This window comes from Trachemys scripta, chromosome 2 (genome assembly GCF_013100865.1).
Source record: "Trachemys scripta elegans isolate TJP31775 chromosome 2, CAS_Tse_1.0, whole genome shotgun sequence".
Classification (NCBI taxonomy): Eukaryota; Metazoa; Chordata; order Testudines; family Emydidae; genus Trachemys; species Trachemys scripta.
This window is the reverse complement of record NC_048299.1, coordinates 132,063,124-132,081,426: the sequence shown is the minus strand read 5'-3', so window position 1 is coordinate 132,081,426 and position 18,303 is coordinate 132,063,124. Positions and strand designations below refer to the sequence as shown.

General features: G+C 43.7%; 1 protein-coding gene across 2 annotated transcripts in view; it reads left to right on the top strand.

Annotated features, from left to right (window-relative positions):
- MYO10 (myosin X) overlaps positions 1-18,303 on the top strand; it is a 249,818-nt gene that overhangs the window by 136,713 nt on the left and 94,802 nt on the right. For both annotated transcript variants that reach the window (XM_034761574.1, XM_034761575.1), the window contains exons 4-5: positions 9,119-9,306; positions 17,329-17,463. In XM_034761574.1, the coding sequence (XP_034617465.1) occupies positions 9,119-9,306; positions 17,329-17,463 (323 nt within the window). The remainder of the gene's footprint in view (positions 1-9,118; positions 9,307-17,328; positions 17,464-18,303) is intronic.

The window sequence follows — 18,303 nt, the reverse complement described above, 5'->3', positions numbered from 1 at the left end:
GTTTGCTCTTGATTTTTCTTCTTTTCAAGCTGAAAATAATGCTGCCTTCACATCCTCTGCTTTTGGGCTGTTACAGACTCTCTCAGGCTGGATGAGGAGTCATGTTCTGGATTATTGCATATAAAAATGAGCAAAATCAATCTCTCTTCCTGAATGATCGAACCTTTGTTTCAGAAGGTCACTAACCAATATATTTTCTCTATCACAGTATTGAAGGGAAATTCTACTCCAGTCAGAGCAGGTCCTGGTATTGATAAACTGTACAAGGAACTAATGGAGGATGTGGGTTTTCTTGCTTTGGTCATAAACATATATATGACTGAGGAAAAAATATATGGTGGGAACAGTAAGACATACTATCCTTGTATTGAGGGAAAGCTCACTTGAGCCTAATGCAGTCGACTTTTTCAAGCAGGAGAAAAAGTCCCTATGTAAATAATACCACTATTAAAAACAACAAGGAGTCTGGTGGCACCTTAAAGACTAACAGATTTATTTGGGCATAAGCTTTCGTGGGTAAAATCCTCATTTCTTCGCTTATGCCCAAATAAATCTGTTAGTTTTTAAGGTGCCACCAGACTCCTTGTTGTTTTTGTAGATACAGACTAGCATGGCTACCTCCTGATACATAATACCACTATGACTCTCTGCAAGGTCTCGGAATTTGAATTCTTTGCCTGGGTCGGTAGCAACATGTTCACCCCAACATTTCAGAGCTTTACCTGTTTTTCTTTTGAATTAGCATGACTTGATTGCTGCTGCTGTTTCTTCTTCTTTGTTCTCTCTCACCTTTGAGTGCCTCATTCTTTGGGGTTTTTGGACTCTTCCTCCAAGCAGAAATCACCTGGGTGTGCTGCTGCTCAGACTCTGGGCCCGCACTAATCCAAATTTCTCTATAGTCACCCATCAGTGTGGAATCTGATATGATAAAATCTCTCTTCTTCCAGCCCTGCCACTGGGAACAAGCCTAAATTTATCTTTGGGATGTTTGGGGGCTTTTTAAAATAAATATGCAGAGCTCAGTTCTTCCCCACATCTGAGCTCTGCTTGGCACAGGGAGCAGAAGGGCCATCAGGGAGATGATGGGTAGCTAGAGCAGCCAACAGGCTGCTCCAATATATGCCACTGAGTGGCCAGAGCAGAGCAAAAAGTACAGCCTAATATGCAAGAATGCTGATTTATTTGAGAGGAGGGGTTATGGGAAAGCTAAGTTAAGGAGGGGGGTATTTTGCATTTAGTTCTGAATGGGGAGAGCTGATCAATCTTATTTCATCTGGGGGTGAATTCTTTAATCTTTTTCTGGCTCCTAAAAAAGCGTGGACTCCTGTGGATACTAGCTTTCCCCTAGTTATAGTATTATACTCTGTTTCTGTGTTTTGCAACCATTGCTGGCATTGGCCCAATGAAAAGAAAAACAGAAAAATATTTTTTGCTGTATTTAACAATAAACACTTCGATACCGTGAAGCAACCCAGATTTGTGTTTGTATGGCTTGTTTGAAACACGTTGAGCCGAATGCACATGGTAAAGCCTACAAAAGCCCATGCATAAGCATGATTACAGGGTATGACTTTTCCATAACAGAAATGGCTCGACTGGTTGAAAACTTCTTAACTTATAATCAAATTGATGTGCTAAACTATGGCTTCTGAGAAAGAAGCTTGGCCTCAGACATTTAGCTTATAATTTAGGCAGTAAACTGGACTCAGTCCTGTCCAAATTAGTATGAGACAAGCTGAAATACAGGACGTACTTACCACAGCATCTGTAAATCAAGCCAGTAGCATGTGCAAGAGCATTAAATATTGCTGTTTGTGATGGGCCAAAAAAAAAAAAAGAGAGAAAGAATATGCTAAAATGCAGTCGCAACTTGTTTTGCCTTTTGTGCTAACGTGTTTCATTGTTGACCTACTTGACTTTGCCTAGAAAAGAAAGCAAGAAAAACCATGTTAACCCCTTTTACCTGGGAAAAATGTAAGGCCTTGTCTACACTGCCACTTTACAGCGCTGCAACTGTCTTGCTCAGGGGTGTGAAAAAACACCCCCCCGAGCGATGCAAGTTGCAGCGCTGTAAAGTGGCAGTGTAGACAGTGCACCCATGCTGGGAGCTACTCTCCTCATGGGGGTGGGTTTTTTTACAGTGCTGGGAGAACCCTCTCCCAGTGCTGGTGCCGCAACTACGCAGCGGTTTAAAGCGCTGCTGCGGCAGCACTTTAAGGTTGGTAGTGAAGACACATACCCTAAGAAACAGTTGAGGAGACATCACGGCATTCAGCAAGCTCTTCTGTTCCCGGGATTTGTTTTTTGAATCCCTGAAGTTTCAGATTGAAAATGGACACAAAGAAGCCTGGAGCTATTTGTGGCATTTCAGACTGTAAGTCCTATAGTGCTATCACTGAACATGACTGAGGCCAATCTTTTAATGTATACGTTAGTTTAAGGGTGATGTGTAAAAGTTATATAAATGGTGAGGGCAGTACAAGGTTAGGTACTGAGTGCCCCAGCTATGCAGGGGATTCCAGCAGATAACATTGTTTAAGGACTCAACAAGACATCTTGCTAAATGCCTTTTTAAAAAAAATAGCGTACTGCTCTTTCTGTACACTCTTTAGGACACAGAGAGCCAAATTCATCCCAGTGAGGTCAGTGGAGTTACTTAAGAAATCGTTTGTAAAAATGTCTTTAGAAACGTATGTAAGATGCTCTCTTTTTTACAGTGAAGATGAATATGTTCATATGTATGATCTGCATATCGTGACCTGAAGAGGGGTATTTGGCCAAGAAAAGCAAAGTCTAAGGCAGTGGTTTTCAAACTGCGGGTCGTGACACAGTACTGCAGGGATGGGCAAACTTTTTGGCTTGAGGGCCACATCGGGGTTCCAAAACTGTATGGAGGGCCGGGTAGGGAAGGCTGTGCCCCCCCAAACAGCCTGGTCCCCACCCTCTATCCGCTTCCTCACACTTCCTGCCCCCTGACTGCCCCCCTCAGAACCTCTGACCCATCCAACCCTCCCCCTGCGCCTTGTCCCCTGACCGCCCCCTCCTGGGACCCCCGCCCCTAACCGCCCCCCCCGGGATCTCACCCCCTGTCCAACCCCCCCGTTCCCCATCCCCTGACTGCCCCCCCCCCGGGACTCCCTGCCCCTTACCCAACCTCCCCACCCCTTTATCATACCGCTGAGAGAGCAGGACTGGCAGCCAGGCTGCCCGGCCAGAGCCAGCCACGCCGCCGCGCTGCCCAGCAGGAGCTCGCAGCCCCGCCGCCCAGAGCGCTGGCGAGCTGAGGCTGGGGGGGGGAACCAGTACGGGAGGGATGGGGGCTAGCCTCCCGGGCTGGGAGCTCAAGGGCTGGGCAGACGGTCCCGCGGGCTGGATGTGGCCCGCAGGCCGTAGTTGGCCCGCAGGCTGTAGTTTGCCCACCAGTAGGGGGTCACGGTGGCTCTGGTTAACACTGCCGACCGGGCCGTTGTTATCGGTGGTGCCCGGCTAAGGCAGGCTAGTCCCTACCTGATCTGACACTGCGCTGCGCCCGGGTGTGGCCAGCAGCAGGTCCGACTCTTAGGCGGGGGGGGGGGGCCACCAGGCTCCGTGTGCTGCCCCCACCCCAAGCACCAGCTCCGCACTCCCATTGCCCAGTTCCCAGCCAATGGGAGCTGGGGGGGGGTGTGCTGGCGATGCTGGAAGCAGCATGGTCCGCGCTGCCAGAACAGGCAGGAAGCCTGCCTTAGCACCTCTGCTGCGCTGTTGACCGGGAGCCGTCTGAGGTAAGCCCGCACCCCAATCCCCAGCTCTGAGCCCTCCCAAACCCGGAGCCCCTTCCTGCACCCCAAACCTGTCATCCCTGGCCCCACACCAGAGCCTGCACCCCCATCCCAGAGCCCTGACCCGCTCCCACACTCCAAACCCCTCATCCCCAGCTCTTTTGGGTTGCAGGCATTAACAGTTTTCTTCAACTGGGTCGCCAGACTTTTTTTTTTTTTTTTTAAATCACTGGTCTAAGGCCTGCTCTATGCTTAAAAGTTTTGCCAGCATTGATGGGTCAGTTATGAGTGTTGAAAAGATCACTGGCATCATTTGCCAGTATAATCTGTGTCTACACTAGAAGGCTTTGCCAGTGTAGCTATAGCAGTATGGTGAGGGAAAATGGGGAGTAATGGGTATACATGGACTCCCTGTCTGGGGTGAGAATGGGGGAACCATAGGGGCTGGGGGTGCTGCCACACCCCCTGGCTTGAAGTGCCTTCCATCATATACAGGGTTTACAGTTTGGTTCAATGGCTCTTAGCACCACCGCTATACAAATTGTTCCAGCACGCCTGGGGGAGAACAGGAGGGGAATGAGGGGCACACAGGAGCCACTGTCATGAGGAGGTGGGGAGGGGAGTCCCTGAAATAGGTGCTGGGGTGGAAGGGTGGTGCACTGGGAGTTTGCGGGGGCAGGCAATGCAGGTGTGCAAGGAGCTCAGGCCATAGAAGCAACAAAGTTCAAAGTTGGACTTACCCTTCTTTGTGGCTCTATGTGTATAGAAAGGCTGAAAGGTTTTCTGAAGTGTTTAATTTTTTGTCTGCTTTTCTAAGCAAAGGTTTATTCTGCATGAGAAAGTTGCCCTTTTTAAAACTTAAATAGATTCTTAAACTGAGTTAGTTACACTGTTGCAAACCGATTTCTAATCAATCTTAATCTTAAACAAGACCAAGTGTCCACCCAGCTTTTTGCACCATTTTGACTAATGTTGAAAATCACACCCTGAGTTAACATTTTTTTTTGGGTAGGCAAGTCCTTAGACATATCAGGCATGTCCACTCTCATCTTCCCTGGTTTTGCTGGAGGACTTAATCTTACTGCGAACTCTAGCACATTAGCTGAAGGACTTGGGTGTTGAGTCTTTAACAAAGGTTTCCTTTCTCCAAGGTGTTAATTGGTCACTGAAATTAAGTGTTAGCCAAAACAAAAAGAAACAAATAATAAAAGTGTTTTAAACACCAACTAAAAATCCCTTCTTCCCTTAGGTGCTCAACTTTCCTTTTCTTGACTCTTGTTCATCAGTCTTCATAAAGCCTTCTGGGCTAGAAAGGAGCTAATGTAAAAAGACCTTTTTTACAAATATCAAAAAATACTAATTCCCTCTTTCTGAGTTATAAAGAAGCAAACCCAATTATCTTCTCCTTTTAAATGGACAGACTCCTTTTTGATTTATTAATTATTATTATTAATTATTGTTGTTTAACATTTATATTGCAGTAGTATCAAAGCCTCCTATTAGGATTTGGACTGCATTGTGCTATGTACTATTTTCTGACTGGTTTGTATTGTAAACCGCATTATTAAATGGATTCGTAGCAGACATCTAAAAAGAATGAATTATTGTTCTTGGTTTTGTTACTTCTTGCTCTCAGTGGCACTGCAGGGTCTCTATAATAACTCTCAGCAATTCTGTGGGGATCTGCAGTGGGGGGTTGCATGGAAGCTGTTGGCCTAAGTCTTTTATTTGGACGGTGATTGTGTAATGGGAATGACAGACAAGTGAATATAAGTTTTCCCATCCAAGATGTTTTCACTGATTTATGAAACTTGGGCTTATGGTGGAGGCTAGGAGAGTGGAAGCTCCTTTAACTATGTTTCTTTGAAACATCCTTTAACCTTTTCAGAAACGTGAAATCCTGTGTGCTTGTTAGACCACTGGCAAATGTAAAAGCTGTCCCGTCCCGTTCGTTATTCCCTTGGAATGTATAGATCAAAGGAAGTTAACTCTTCATTTTCAAAGTCCAATTAGGAGTTTCAGGAAATCAGCAGAAAATGGAATTCATTCTGATTTCAGCAAAGGGGAAATGACAGGCATTTAGTGAGAAGTGCTTTCCTTCTGGAACTGCCTTTGTCTGAACCATTGCTGCATGGTATTAGCATAATGAAGCAGTTAATTCATATTTTTGACTATTGACTGCTTCAGTTTACGATACAAATGAGGGTTGGCGTAGACATAGGATTATTGATGTTAAACCCCTGTAATAAAAAATTCTGCTCCTACTTTTTTGCACGTGCACCCCCACCCCCCACAATCTTATTCACCAACACATTCACATATGCACACACAGCATTAGCAAACCTGCCACCAAGGAAAGGGCTGTGTCATTTCTAATTTTGCTTATTGTGATTCAGTTAGTGTAGTTCCCATGCGGGCCAGAAAGTTGAGTCCTAAACTAGGACACAAGCTCATAGTTGTTCTGCTCCATACCATTTAGATTATGTGGGTAATGAAAACATCCACGGTTATATTAGATGGGATAAAAATGATAAGAATCAGGATCTCGGCTACTGGGCACAGGTCAAGGCCTGGGTTGGAGGGGGCTCGATAATGTGGCCTTTGTTCAGTCTATCTGCTCAAGGCCAGAAGCAGAAGTCTGTACTAGTGTCACAGCATAGGATCAGGTCAGAGTTGAGATAGCTGAGCTGCAGTGGATAGGCGCCAAGTGAGCCAGCCAAAGTAGGATTAGGGGAACAGCGGCAGGACAAGGGGCCAGGAGCTGGGACCAGCCTTGAGGCTAGGTATCAGGAGCAGGGCTGGAACCAGGAACAAGGTAAGGTATCAAGAGCAGCATAGCAGGGTCTGTTTGCAGCAACAAACCAGGGGCCCGCCCTAGTTGCACAGACAGTCTTCACTGCAGGTGCTTTCCCTAGGCCTTAAATAGCATGCCTGAGCCAGTCTGGGCCTCCGTGGGTGGGACATCCAGTGCTGCTTGAACCCATAGTGCTCATAGACTGGAGTTCCCTGTTTCCCCGGAGCTGTCAGGTGACAGCGTGGACATGGCAGCTGCCCCAGAGCTTGCAGACCCAGACCTCAGATCCTCACAACAAGGGAGATAACCTCTCATGCTTAAGGGCATAAATCAGCTGCTAACTAACTGGGGTTAGGATGAAACTTCCCATATGGCCAAACTCTTGCAGAATTGTCCATTGCAGAGATTCTAGCAGTGCTCCTCTGAAACAAATGGTCTTGGCTTCTGATTTGTCATGAGACCGGTATGGAATGTTCTTTTATTTTGTTGTTACATTTTTGGTCGTGGGAGAGGTTTCGGGTGCATGTTTATATTCCATAAAAGTCAGATTAGTATTGATGTGGTTACATGGGGTCTCCTTAAATCAAACACTGAGACTCAATAATGTGATACGGAACTACGTGCATAGCTGTGAGCGTTATTGATTGTCTGTACTGTATTCACGCAATGCGTACTAATAGCTGAAAATCTTGCCTATACCAACCTAAGCTGGAATCTGTATAAAACCTAGGAGAGATTCTCCAGGGGACGTTTCCGCTTTGGTTATTCCAAAATACTAGAGGGGATGCCCCCAGTAGATTACAGTGATGTTAATGCAATTCTGTAACATGACTAATGTTATTATCTTACATTTAGATTGTGCCTTTCCTCTAGATGTCACGTTCCCTAATGGCCGTTGCACAGCATGGGAATTTTTGTAAAACCAACAGATTATAAGTACACAGATTTGTAAAATATCCACAGGTTATAATGTGGAATATTGTTCCCCTAACAATGCATAATAAAGCTGTCATAATACCAAGGACATTCTAGTGACATTAGAAAACAGAAGCTCAAAGCATCTGCTTTTATTAGGCCCACTATAAAAATGAAGACAAAAGGATTGAGGGAGAGGGAAATAAAAGTGCAAGAGAACAATGGGGAAGGAGAGCACATACTAAGAAGAGCTTGAGGTAAGGAATGTGAGTACCAGGGTGAGATGGGAGGGAATGAAGGAAAGAACAAGAAAATGTAAGGATGTACAGAGCAGACCTTGGGAAAGGGAAACTTAGGTTAGTACATTTTATTAAATTGAATCATGTTTTCAAAGCTTATTAGAAAGGGGAATTGACGGGACCAAAGAGCCTGAGGCTACGCTCCTGGGGCATGTAGTGTGAGGCTGGTGGAGAAGGTAGCAACAGAGCAGCACTTTTTTAAACTTTCCCAAGTCAGGCACTGGATTAATAGAAATAAGGTCCTGACTCTGCAATGAGCTCCACACAGGTAGACTCCTGTTGACTTCATGTAGACACAGATCTGCTCATGAGGTGGTTATTGCAGGATTAGGGCCTTGCTATGCAAAAGGTGAGTACAGATACTTTCTAAGTGTCCTGGGCCCAATTCTTGTCTTACACCAGTGCCCGTCCAGACCACCTCCTTTGAAAACAGGAATTTGGCCCCTGAATCTAATTTCTAAACATCCCTCAAACCAATGACTAGCAAAATGTAAATCAGAATATCGCGCTCAACAATGAGTGAGTACATGCTCCAGAAATATATTATAAATGAAGCAGCTCCCCGGATGGGGTGAAATGCTCCTGCCCATTTTAACTCAACTTTATTTGAGGGGCCTGCTCACTGACAAGCGGCCTCCTCTTTGCTCTGTCAGTTGGGAGGAAAGTATCCTCCATAGCTCTTCATTGTGTGTGTGTGTGTGTGTGTGTGTGTGTGTGTGTGTGTGTGTATAGGTTTAATTGCAATTGGAATCAGGATGCACATTCCTGTCTAAAATATGCATTAAACCAGGGATCAACAACCTTTGGCCCGTGGCCCGCCAGGGTAAGCACCCTGGTGGGCCGGGCTGGTTTGTTTACCTGCCACGTCCACAGGTTCGGCCGATCGCGGCTCCCACTGGCTGCGGTTTGCCGCTCCAGGCCAATGGGGTGACTGGCACAGCAAGAGATGCTTCTCTCCAAGTATGGTGCGGGATTTTGGTGCTAGGGACAGTTCAGCCGAGTCCTCCAACTGTTTTACGGACCCAGGTGTAGCATAAAATGTTAACAGATGAGATTTTAGCTCTCCAAAAAGTGTGTGTGAAACAAGCTTTTATTAGTCTTTGTTGACATTTGCATGCAGTTAAATGATGCCCAAATGTGCAAGGCAGGTGGAAACGTTTAACAGGCTGCTGCTAATATCAGAGCAAGACACAGACAACATACTGTACACCTGTATCAGATAGTGCCCCTGCCATGCGCTAGGCAGTTGCAGACATAGGGTAAGTTGCTCTTTCTGTCTCCAAAGAACTCCCTGTAGATCCTTAACATACATAGTTAACCCAGGGATCCTGTTTTGTGTGCCTTTGCAGACCTATATCGGCTCCATTGTTGCCTCTGTGAACCCCTACAAGGCCATTCCGGGACTCTATGACCGCACTGCAGTAGAGCAATACAGCAAGCACCACATGGGGGAAATTCCACCTCATATCTTTGCTGTCGCTAACGAGTGCTACCGCTGCCTATGGAAACGTCATGACAACCAGTGTGTTCTCATCAGGTAAGTGGCTACTGCATTCATTATTCCTAGTCCTACTGCTGAACTTTAAAGGTAAATTGAAAATGAATGCTTGGAATGCTGGGGGGAAAAGCACAGAGGAAGAGCATGCTCTGACCCTTTCCCCTAACCTCATTAATCATTAGATGTGTGCAGATGTAGAATTACTAGGTGATCCTAATCAGCCCTTGAAAGACAAAGCATTTTTTGCTTACATATGCCCTGCAGTCATTTAATGAAAAGATGTCTGAACTCCACACACTTTTGACTGTTCACTTACTTCCTTATTTCGCTCTAAATGCTTTACTCTTTCCATTGGCTTCTGCTTCACTGTACAGCCTGATAATTTGTCATCACTAGTCTTGAAAATTGCATCCATCAAAAAAAGAATGTCAGGGAACCTATAAATAATAATAATGAAGTCCTCCCAACTCATTGGCTATTTAATTCAGAGTAATTAATTTTTCTTGTTTCTCCTATTGTTTAACCTGATTATGCTTTAGTTTGATGGAGATGTAATAGCTTCCCCTGTGGTCTGCTGTTTGCTGGTGTTCAGAACTGCAGCTGGTACTTCAGTAGCGCTCAGTCACAGTTCAGCCCCTGCTTCCCCCTTGTTGCATGGGAGAAGTTCAGTGAGCCAGCTCTTTCCTTGAGGCAGATTACTTCCCCTGCTGACTGAGGGTGAAGCTAAGGCTCCGCCTACTCCGTGCCCCTGGTTGTCCATTCTCCACACATCTACGCAGGATGGGGAGCAGCAGCCTGGTGGCAGCTGCTTCCCCACTCTTCACAGGGTTTAGTGATATGGATAGCCTGCATGCAGGAGCAAGAGGCTCCTCACATCCCCTTACATCCTCTGCCCAGCTGGGCTCATGACCGAGCCCTCATTAATTAAGCTTCACAACCTTGTAATGTAAGTAAGTAGCTTATTCATCTTGTAGAGGGAAAAATGAAGACATAGTAAAGTCAAAAGACTTGTCCGAGATCACCACTGAAGTTACGCAGTAGCAGAGTGGGGAATAGAACCCTGGAGTTTTGATTTTCCTCTGCTCTAACCATGAGAAAACACAGCTTTCCTTGAGATTAATGTAAACTGCTGATGTAAGCCCCCCCCCCCCGCCTCCAGCATGAGGGAGTCTTTCGTGTGGTAGCTGAGTGTCAGCGCCTGAACAGCACCAGCCTTTCAACCACTCATGCACTCTCCTCAGGACTCTACCTGTCTTACTCTGCTTTGTAAGTTAACAACAGGGGAACCCCAAGCACTCTTGAAGAGCATTCCCCTGTCACAGACACTCATGGTAGTTACCAGGTTTGCTGCTTCCAAGGAATAGTATAAACACACCAGCTTGTTTGGAGCTGATACTCAGTTGAATCAATCTAACAACACAGTGCTGTAATCTACTTATAGTGAAAACAAATCAAAGGTTAAGATTTAAGAGATAGTGAGCAAGGATAACAAGAACAACAGGTTAGAAATAAAAGTATAACACGCCTTTTTGAGACTAAAAAATAATTTAACAGGCTACAATCCTTGTTGAAAGCCGACTTATCTCACCTAAGCCTTTTCTGCAGCGCTTCAGTCCAGGTTGGCTGAGGTCCTGTTTTCATGGATGTAACCGCATTGCCTGGTTATCCCCTCAGGTGCAGGATAAAAGAGGGGTCATGTTGCCTTCTTATGCCCCAAAGTCAGACTCTGGTATGTACTCCCCTGTTGAGTTCACATCCCCCCACCACCCCATCAGCCTGTTTTCCTGTTGACTTTACATGCAAATAGGGCTTATTTTGTGTTGGGTTTACAATGCTTAATTTACATCAGAGACCTAGTGAGATAGGTGATTCCACATCCCATTGTCTGGCAAAACCTGCTTGTCAACCTGCTAGGGACACAGATTCTAAATATATGTTCAATACATACATACAAATTCTTAAATGTCACCCATACCTACATCACACAACGACCAATGAAGATTCGTGCGACGTAAGCTTCGATTGGACACTTTGCACAACCCTTTTTGGGTGAAAACTGTGAAGCACTGTGCTAGGTGCAGTGAGTGACTCAGGCCTGATACAAAACCATGAGTCCTTTGCCAGTTGGCATGGAGAGGTTCTTAGGGATCACACCAATAATAATAGCAATACCTAGTTTTTATATAGCATTTTTTATCCTTAGATCTTAAAGCAGTTTACAGAAGCAGTAAGTAATAGTACTGCCATTTTACAGATGGGGACACGAAAGTACAAAGAAGTGAAGTGACTTGTCCAAGATCACCTGGCAGGCTGGTGGCACTGCCGGAATAGAACACAAGCCTGCCAAGTTCCAGGAGCCTGCTGGGTCTGTTGAGCCACAGTGCAAGCAAAACATCATTTGGGAAAATTTCACATTCACAACTTCTATCCTTACAACAATTTTCTGCAGGCCTGGCCCAAAGCAGTTGGTTAGCATTTGTAAAATGCTACGTTTTGGACAAATACTGCAACACAGCTTTATAAGGGTAGGTTTCACTTTTACAAAATTTAAAAGGAAATTGTGCTCATAGCTATAATTAAAAAGAATCAAAGAAAATCAATGCCAGTTTCTCTGATATGAAGTGAATTATTTATTTTTTTAGGCTGAGAGTCAGTCTGAGCAGACTAATAACATGGGCCAAGACTTTTAAACATGGCTAGTGTTTTTGGCCATCTCAGTTTTGGGTGGCAGACTTGAGACCTTGAAGGGGCCTGATTTTCAGAAAGCGCTAAAACCCACTGTTTGTGGGAACATGGCTGCCCCATAGAAGCTCCCTGCTGGCTGAGTATGGTGTGGCTGAACACTCCCTGTCCCAGTTTCCTTTCCTGAGGTTATTCTCCTCAGCTTCCCAAACATGGGTCTGTGCTGGAGTTGTGACTTAACCCTCTAGCCAAGTCACAGAACAAGAAATTCAAACTAAAAATCCCAACAAACAAAAATGTTTTTCTGCTCTTTGGGGGCTTTTCTTCAGCCCATCCTCTCGGGTCTATTCCCAGCCCCCTTCTGGGCTACCTGTGAGAGTCTTTATGGCTCCAGGATAGAGCCTTCAGCCTCTGGGTGTACTGTGTTCTCACGCCCTGCTGAGCTCTCTTCTGGCATCGTTGCCTGTTCCACTAGAGAGCACTGGGCCCCCGAAATGGTTCTTCTGGAGTAACCCAACTCCTGCAGACCCTGGCTCAGTACCTGCCATAGAAGCCGGCCCCACTCCCTGTGGTTCCAGTACACAGACTGGTTTCTAGGCCCATTTATAAGGCTCAGGTGTTTCTTAAGCTATCACGTGACCCTCTTTAGTCCCGAATCTTCAGGCTGGGAAGCAGCTAATTACTTATGGCACAGGTGTGGCTGGCCCCATGTCCCCTCAAAGTGGACAGTTATCCTTTGACACCCTCTGAAAATCAGGCTCCGTTGAGGCGTCTCATTCAGGTTATGCAAAAATTGATGTGTTCAAAATGACTAGTCACTTTTAAAAACCTTGGCCAGGCCTGGTTTATTTGTTTAGAACTGAAAGATATTGGAGTGATTAGTTTTGTCAGTTTTATTGGGCAGGTTAGCTCTGATGTTTGAAAATGGTAATGAGAAGCAGAACTTAGCTGCCACATGTCTGAATTCAGAGTGTTAGTTATGTTGCCTGCAAAAGAAGGCACCAAAGGAAATCTTAGCAAATTCCGTCTTCAGAACTATGATATAAAACAAGTATTGTACCCAAGTTAAGCTAAAATGAAGTTGTGAGTCGTCAGCTTTCAAATCCCAATGTATTGCTCTTGTTCATTGTTACGTTGTATCTAAAATGATAGGATGTTAGAACTGCATTATAAACTAAAGGCATTTAGCACCATTTGGAATTGTCTAGGCATGAAGCACCCCCTAGTGGACTTAATCAGTTTTACAACTTTTTTGAAGAGACTCCTGTGAATACAAATGTTCAGAATATAATTTAAAAACAAATATGTGGGATTATTTTTAAATGCTATGAATTTTTCTCTAATTGGAGAGGTAAGGTAGGAAAATGGGAGTGTAATGTTACCAGGACTGACTCGATTGCAAAATAAAACCCAGTGTTTATTAATATAAAGCCATCTTTACCACATAAAAGCCAGGGGAAGGTTGAGGAAGTGTTTTAAATGGAGTTGCAGAAAGACACAGTAATTATGCGATTTCTGTTAGACAGTGCTGCATTATTACACGATAATACTGAGTCACAATGATGCAGTATCCTAACATACTGATCTAATGCCATGTTGCAAACACTGCTATCCAGCATGTGCATAGCAAGTTGTGATTATCATGTGACTCCATTACTCCATTGAAACTGGCACGGTGTGAAGTGGCCCTTGAGCTCTGCCAGGCTGAATATTACTGATGCCGTTTATATACTTAAAGTACAGAGATGACTACACTGAGACATGTTCATACTGCTTTAAACTTTGTATCAATCTACACCTTACATCACAGGATCATTTCATTCGAAACAATTAGCTATTATAACACAACAGACAGACTGCAAAATAAGGTACCGCTGTTGTATTTGGAGAGACGAACCCCAGGCCCGGCACCCAGCCTGAGTAGCTGGACTGGGCTCTGGGTATCTCTGCAGGGGTGGGAGAGGAATCCTCCCTTTTTCAGCTCACAGGGCGGTTGTCTTAACTAGGATAAGTGGTCGAGTGTAGGTCGGGCATAGGTAACGCATTAGCTAAGTCAGACCTAAACTGGACCTTTCTCCTAGTGCAGATGTAGGGTAACACCTTACCTTGATTTTTAGCTGGCCTTATCCATGTGTATTCCTCTCCTCGTATGCTAGTAGTTCTTCCATTTTTTAAAATTAAAAGCTTAAAAAAATACGAACCCTAAAACAACTAAAGAAATGGAAACAGCAAACCTGAAATCACAATCCAACATTGCACCGTTCACTTTATTATCAGCTGACTGCCTGAAACTTTTTCGCTCAGATTGAAGATCAACATAAAACAAGCTACCCTTTGGACAAGACTTGAACTTTTAAATGGGAAGACTTTATTTATGAGGCTGACATACCAATATTAAACAGTGCATTTGAAGAGCCATGTTTGCTGTGGGGGCTTTATTTTTTATCTGTCATGTAAGTTATAAAGCCAAAAGATTGAACTGAGGTGTGATTTAGAGTGTGTTGCTTCAGTCATTTTGCATATGAAAGCCCTCGGAGTGAGAAGTCTTTTACTGATCCTCTTTCCCCTCCAGTAGTTCAGAGTTCAGACTGTTTTGCCCTTCAGAAAGCATGACATGTGGAACAAGTGATGGAGAAAGATTAAAGATTTCCAAAATGAGGACCTCACAGACTGCTGTCATACTTCGTGTATCCAGAGCACTGAATGTAATGGATTGGAACAGGCTTTGCGTTTAAAAATGCTTGGGGTGAGAGGTTAGTTGAAAGGTTGAGTGCACACTGAAAAGAGTCTACTTCCCTGAGGATTTTGTAGGACTGAACTACCACAACACAATGTAAGTGTTTGCATTGTAGCAGTCATGCAAACGATGAATGGAAAGTTTGGAGTACTTGGTGTGTTTTCATATTTTTTATTAATAATACAACTTGCATTGGGTCAAAGAGCTGCAAAGAAAGCAGCAACAAAACATAACTAAGCATATTAGATATAGGAAGAAAAAAACTTTAAAAACCAAATTTAAAAGCATTACTAGCGCAAAAGTACAGCCAAATGCTGCTCCCAGTTACCCCCAGTATAAATCCAGAGTGACTCCATTGGCTTCAGTAGAATTACTTCAGATTCACACCAGGGTGAGTCAGAGCAGAATTTGGCCCATGGCACAGGACAGAAATGGCAACTCTAATAATTGGAGAGCGATCCAGATCCTTAGCTGGCCTACACTGACATAGCTATAACTGCGGTGAGTCTATGCTGATGTATGCCAGCCAAAGATCTTGGCCCAGAGGGCAGAGGGCAGGCAGGAAATATACATCAGTAAAGTGGGATATTTTGTTGTTTTTATCTGGCAAATGTAAAGGCACTGAAGTATAAAGCTATTTAAAAATGAATCCCGGAAGTGCTGTTGCTAATTCTCATGTGCGCAGGGTGCCAATGTAATAGAAAGATCACATGAGAGTTATAAAAGGTCAAAATAAATTAAATGTACTGCAGAATTTTGGATAGAATGTAAATGTGTGATGGATGAATGAAGGTCAGCCAAGAGCCTGTTACAATGCTAGGGTTGTAGAGACTCCAGCACATATCAGAATAAATATACTATATCTTATATGAAGTTGTGAATCATTTTTAAGAGTTGCTGACACCTTCTGGAAAGCTATGCAAAACATTTAGACACAGATCTCTCGATACATTTTATAGACACCTCTACCTCGATATAACGCTGTCCTCGGGAGCCAAAAAATCTTACCGCGTTATAGGTGAAACCGCGTTATATTGAACTTGCTTTGATCCACTGGAGTGCGCAGCCTCACCCCCCCCGGAGCACTGCTTTATCGCGTTATATCCGAATTCGTGTTATATCGGGTTGCGTTATATCAAGGTAGCGGTGTATATATTCTAGATGTCTCTTCCCTGATTTTTATTTTATTTTAAATTGTTGAGGTGTACTTGCATGGAAATCTGATGTTTGCTTCTTGGGGTTGTATCTGTTCTTTGCTCCTCACTAGAAACCTCTGTGATAACATAAGGGCACCACAGTCACCACTTTCGCTTAGTAACCAAATTGTGCATTGTATATGTGCCCAGTTCTCATCCATTGAAGTCAATGACAGAACTCCCATTGGCTGCGATGTGGAGGTGGGATCAGGACCTAAGTGTGCCCAATTTCCATGAAAGTGAATAGGAATTAAATGCATATATTTAAAGTCAGAATTTTGTCCAATGACTTCAGGTGAGAAATAAGCAAGTCAGATAATTGAATTTTTAGGAAATAAGATCAGTTAAATTATTGGTTAAATTATGCTCTGAACCTGCCCAGATGCAACATTATTGAAGGAAATGGGATTGGACAGGAAAGCAAAATTTGGCTCACTGTTTTTAGGCAAATGGTCTAGTAATAGAAATTCAATATTTCATATTCTGTTTGTTTCAGCAGTGATTGTTTTTAAATGGTCTATTTTTTCAAATATCAATGGGTCTTTAAATGTGTCACATCAAAATCTCTGCACATTTAACTTTTTCCTTTGTTTTGGCACAAATTTTGCATATAATTTTACCAAATCAGATTAGTTGCTATATGAGGCAATAGGGTTTTTTTTGGATTCTGTTTAAAATAAAATATAATTTATACATATAATATTTTTATATATAAAATAAAAATGAGGGGGATTAGGTAAAAGTACATAGAGTTGCTATAGATTTATGCTGGTATGACTAAGTTCAGAGTCTGCCCCTACATGAAAAACCTTTGTTTAAAAGAAACCTGTATCATCATCATCATCATCTTCACTATGAACAGTAGTAATAATATTTAAGTATGCAGTGCCATAGATATGCATAGATAACCTCCTACACACTTATTAATGCTCCGTTTCACGCCAAGGCTCCCTCCCCAATGGTTATCCTTCTATACATAACCATGCTGCAGCCTTACCAAGTCTGGTAGGAGACTCCTGATTTTGGATTAGCTTTACAGCAGTTTTTAGCATATCTGTAGCTATGTGGCCATGCCTCCTTGTGCTGTTTTCCATTCCGCAGTGGCTGCATTTCAGCAGTGGTATATTATGTCATCTCTACAGCCCTGGGGTGCCTCACAGGAGTTGAAGGGGTGCTTGTCATATGTTAATAAATTGAGATCCTGGCTGAAAAGTGCTGTAGAAGCGTGGAGTTATTATGCGTTTAGCACTGTGTTCCAGTGAGACATTTAAATTCTCATAGCGTTTTAAATCTCACTCATTCAGATTGTCATGGTCTGACAGCCCTCTCTAATCACTCCCTTTACTCTGGCTTGTGAGTGCCTTGATGTAGGCCAGACCAAGGATTTTTTCCCCCCATGAACATAGTCAAAGTAGAAACGCTGTGGTATGTTTTTTTGTCTTTCAGTGGTGAAAGTGGTGCTGGTAAGACAGAAAGTACTAAGCTGATTCTCAAGTTCTTATCTGCCATGAGCCAACATTCGCTGGAACTGTCCTGTAAGGAAAAGACCTCCTGCGTGGAGCAAGCTATTCTTGAGAGCAGGTATTATGTTCATATCCTCATACATGGTCCATAGTGTTGCACACAATACAGAGTGACAGAGGTAGAACAACCACTGAAGCTGAAGACATTTAAAACTAGACTGCTGCACAAAACACTGTAAAATAATCCTGCACTGGCACCCAGGGAGTAGACAGATGATGTTCCAGGTCTTTTCCATCTCCAATGTTTGTGGTTCTTTGGCTGTAAGTTCTGTGTTGCAGACACCAATTCTTGGTGTATGTGGAGCTGTTGATTTACATTGCAGGTTTTTCCCAGTGATTTTTTTTCTCTTTTAGAATTTCATATGCACTATGGATTTTCCACTGTTTTCCCCCTTACATTTTAAATTACAGCTGTAAGTTTTTTAAAATCAAAATAAAAGTCAGCGGAGCTCTAGGTCAGGTTTGAAGTACACCTCTACCTCGATATAACGCTGTCCTCGGGAGCCAAAAAATCTTACTGCATTATAGGTGAAACCACGTTATATCAAACTTGCTTTGATCCACCGGAGTGCGCAGCCCCGCCCCCCCGGAGCACTACTTTACCGCGTTATATCCGAATTCGTGTTATATTGGATCGCGTTATATCAGGGTAGAAGTGTATATTGATAAGGCAGCGTGGACGAAGCCTGCCCTGCGGATGCTATAGCATTACTGATTATTTGTGTTAGTTATGTATTTATAAATCACCCAAATGTTAGGCATTTTACAGAACAAACTAGACTGTCCCTGCTTTTAAGTACTTGCAATCTATTTTACACATGACACATGGGTACATTTAGAAAACAATAAGCGTGGCGGTGTGGGAGGGCCCAGGTCACAGTAACAGGATCACCAATGG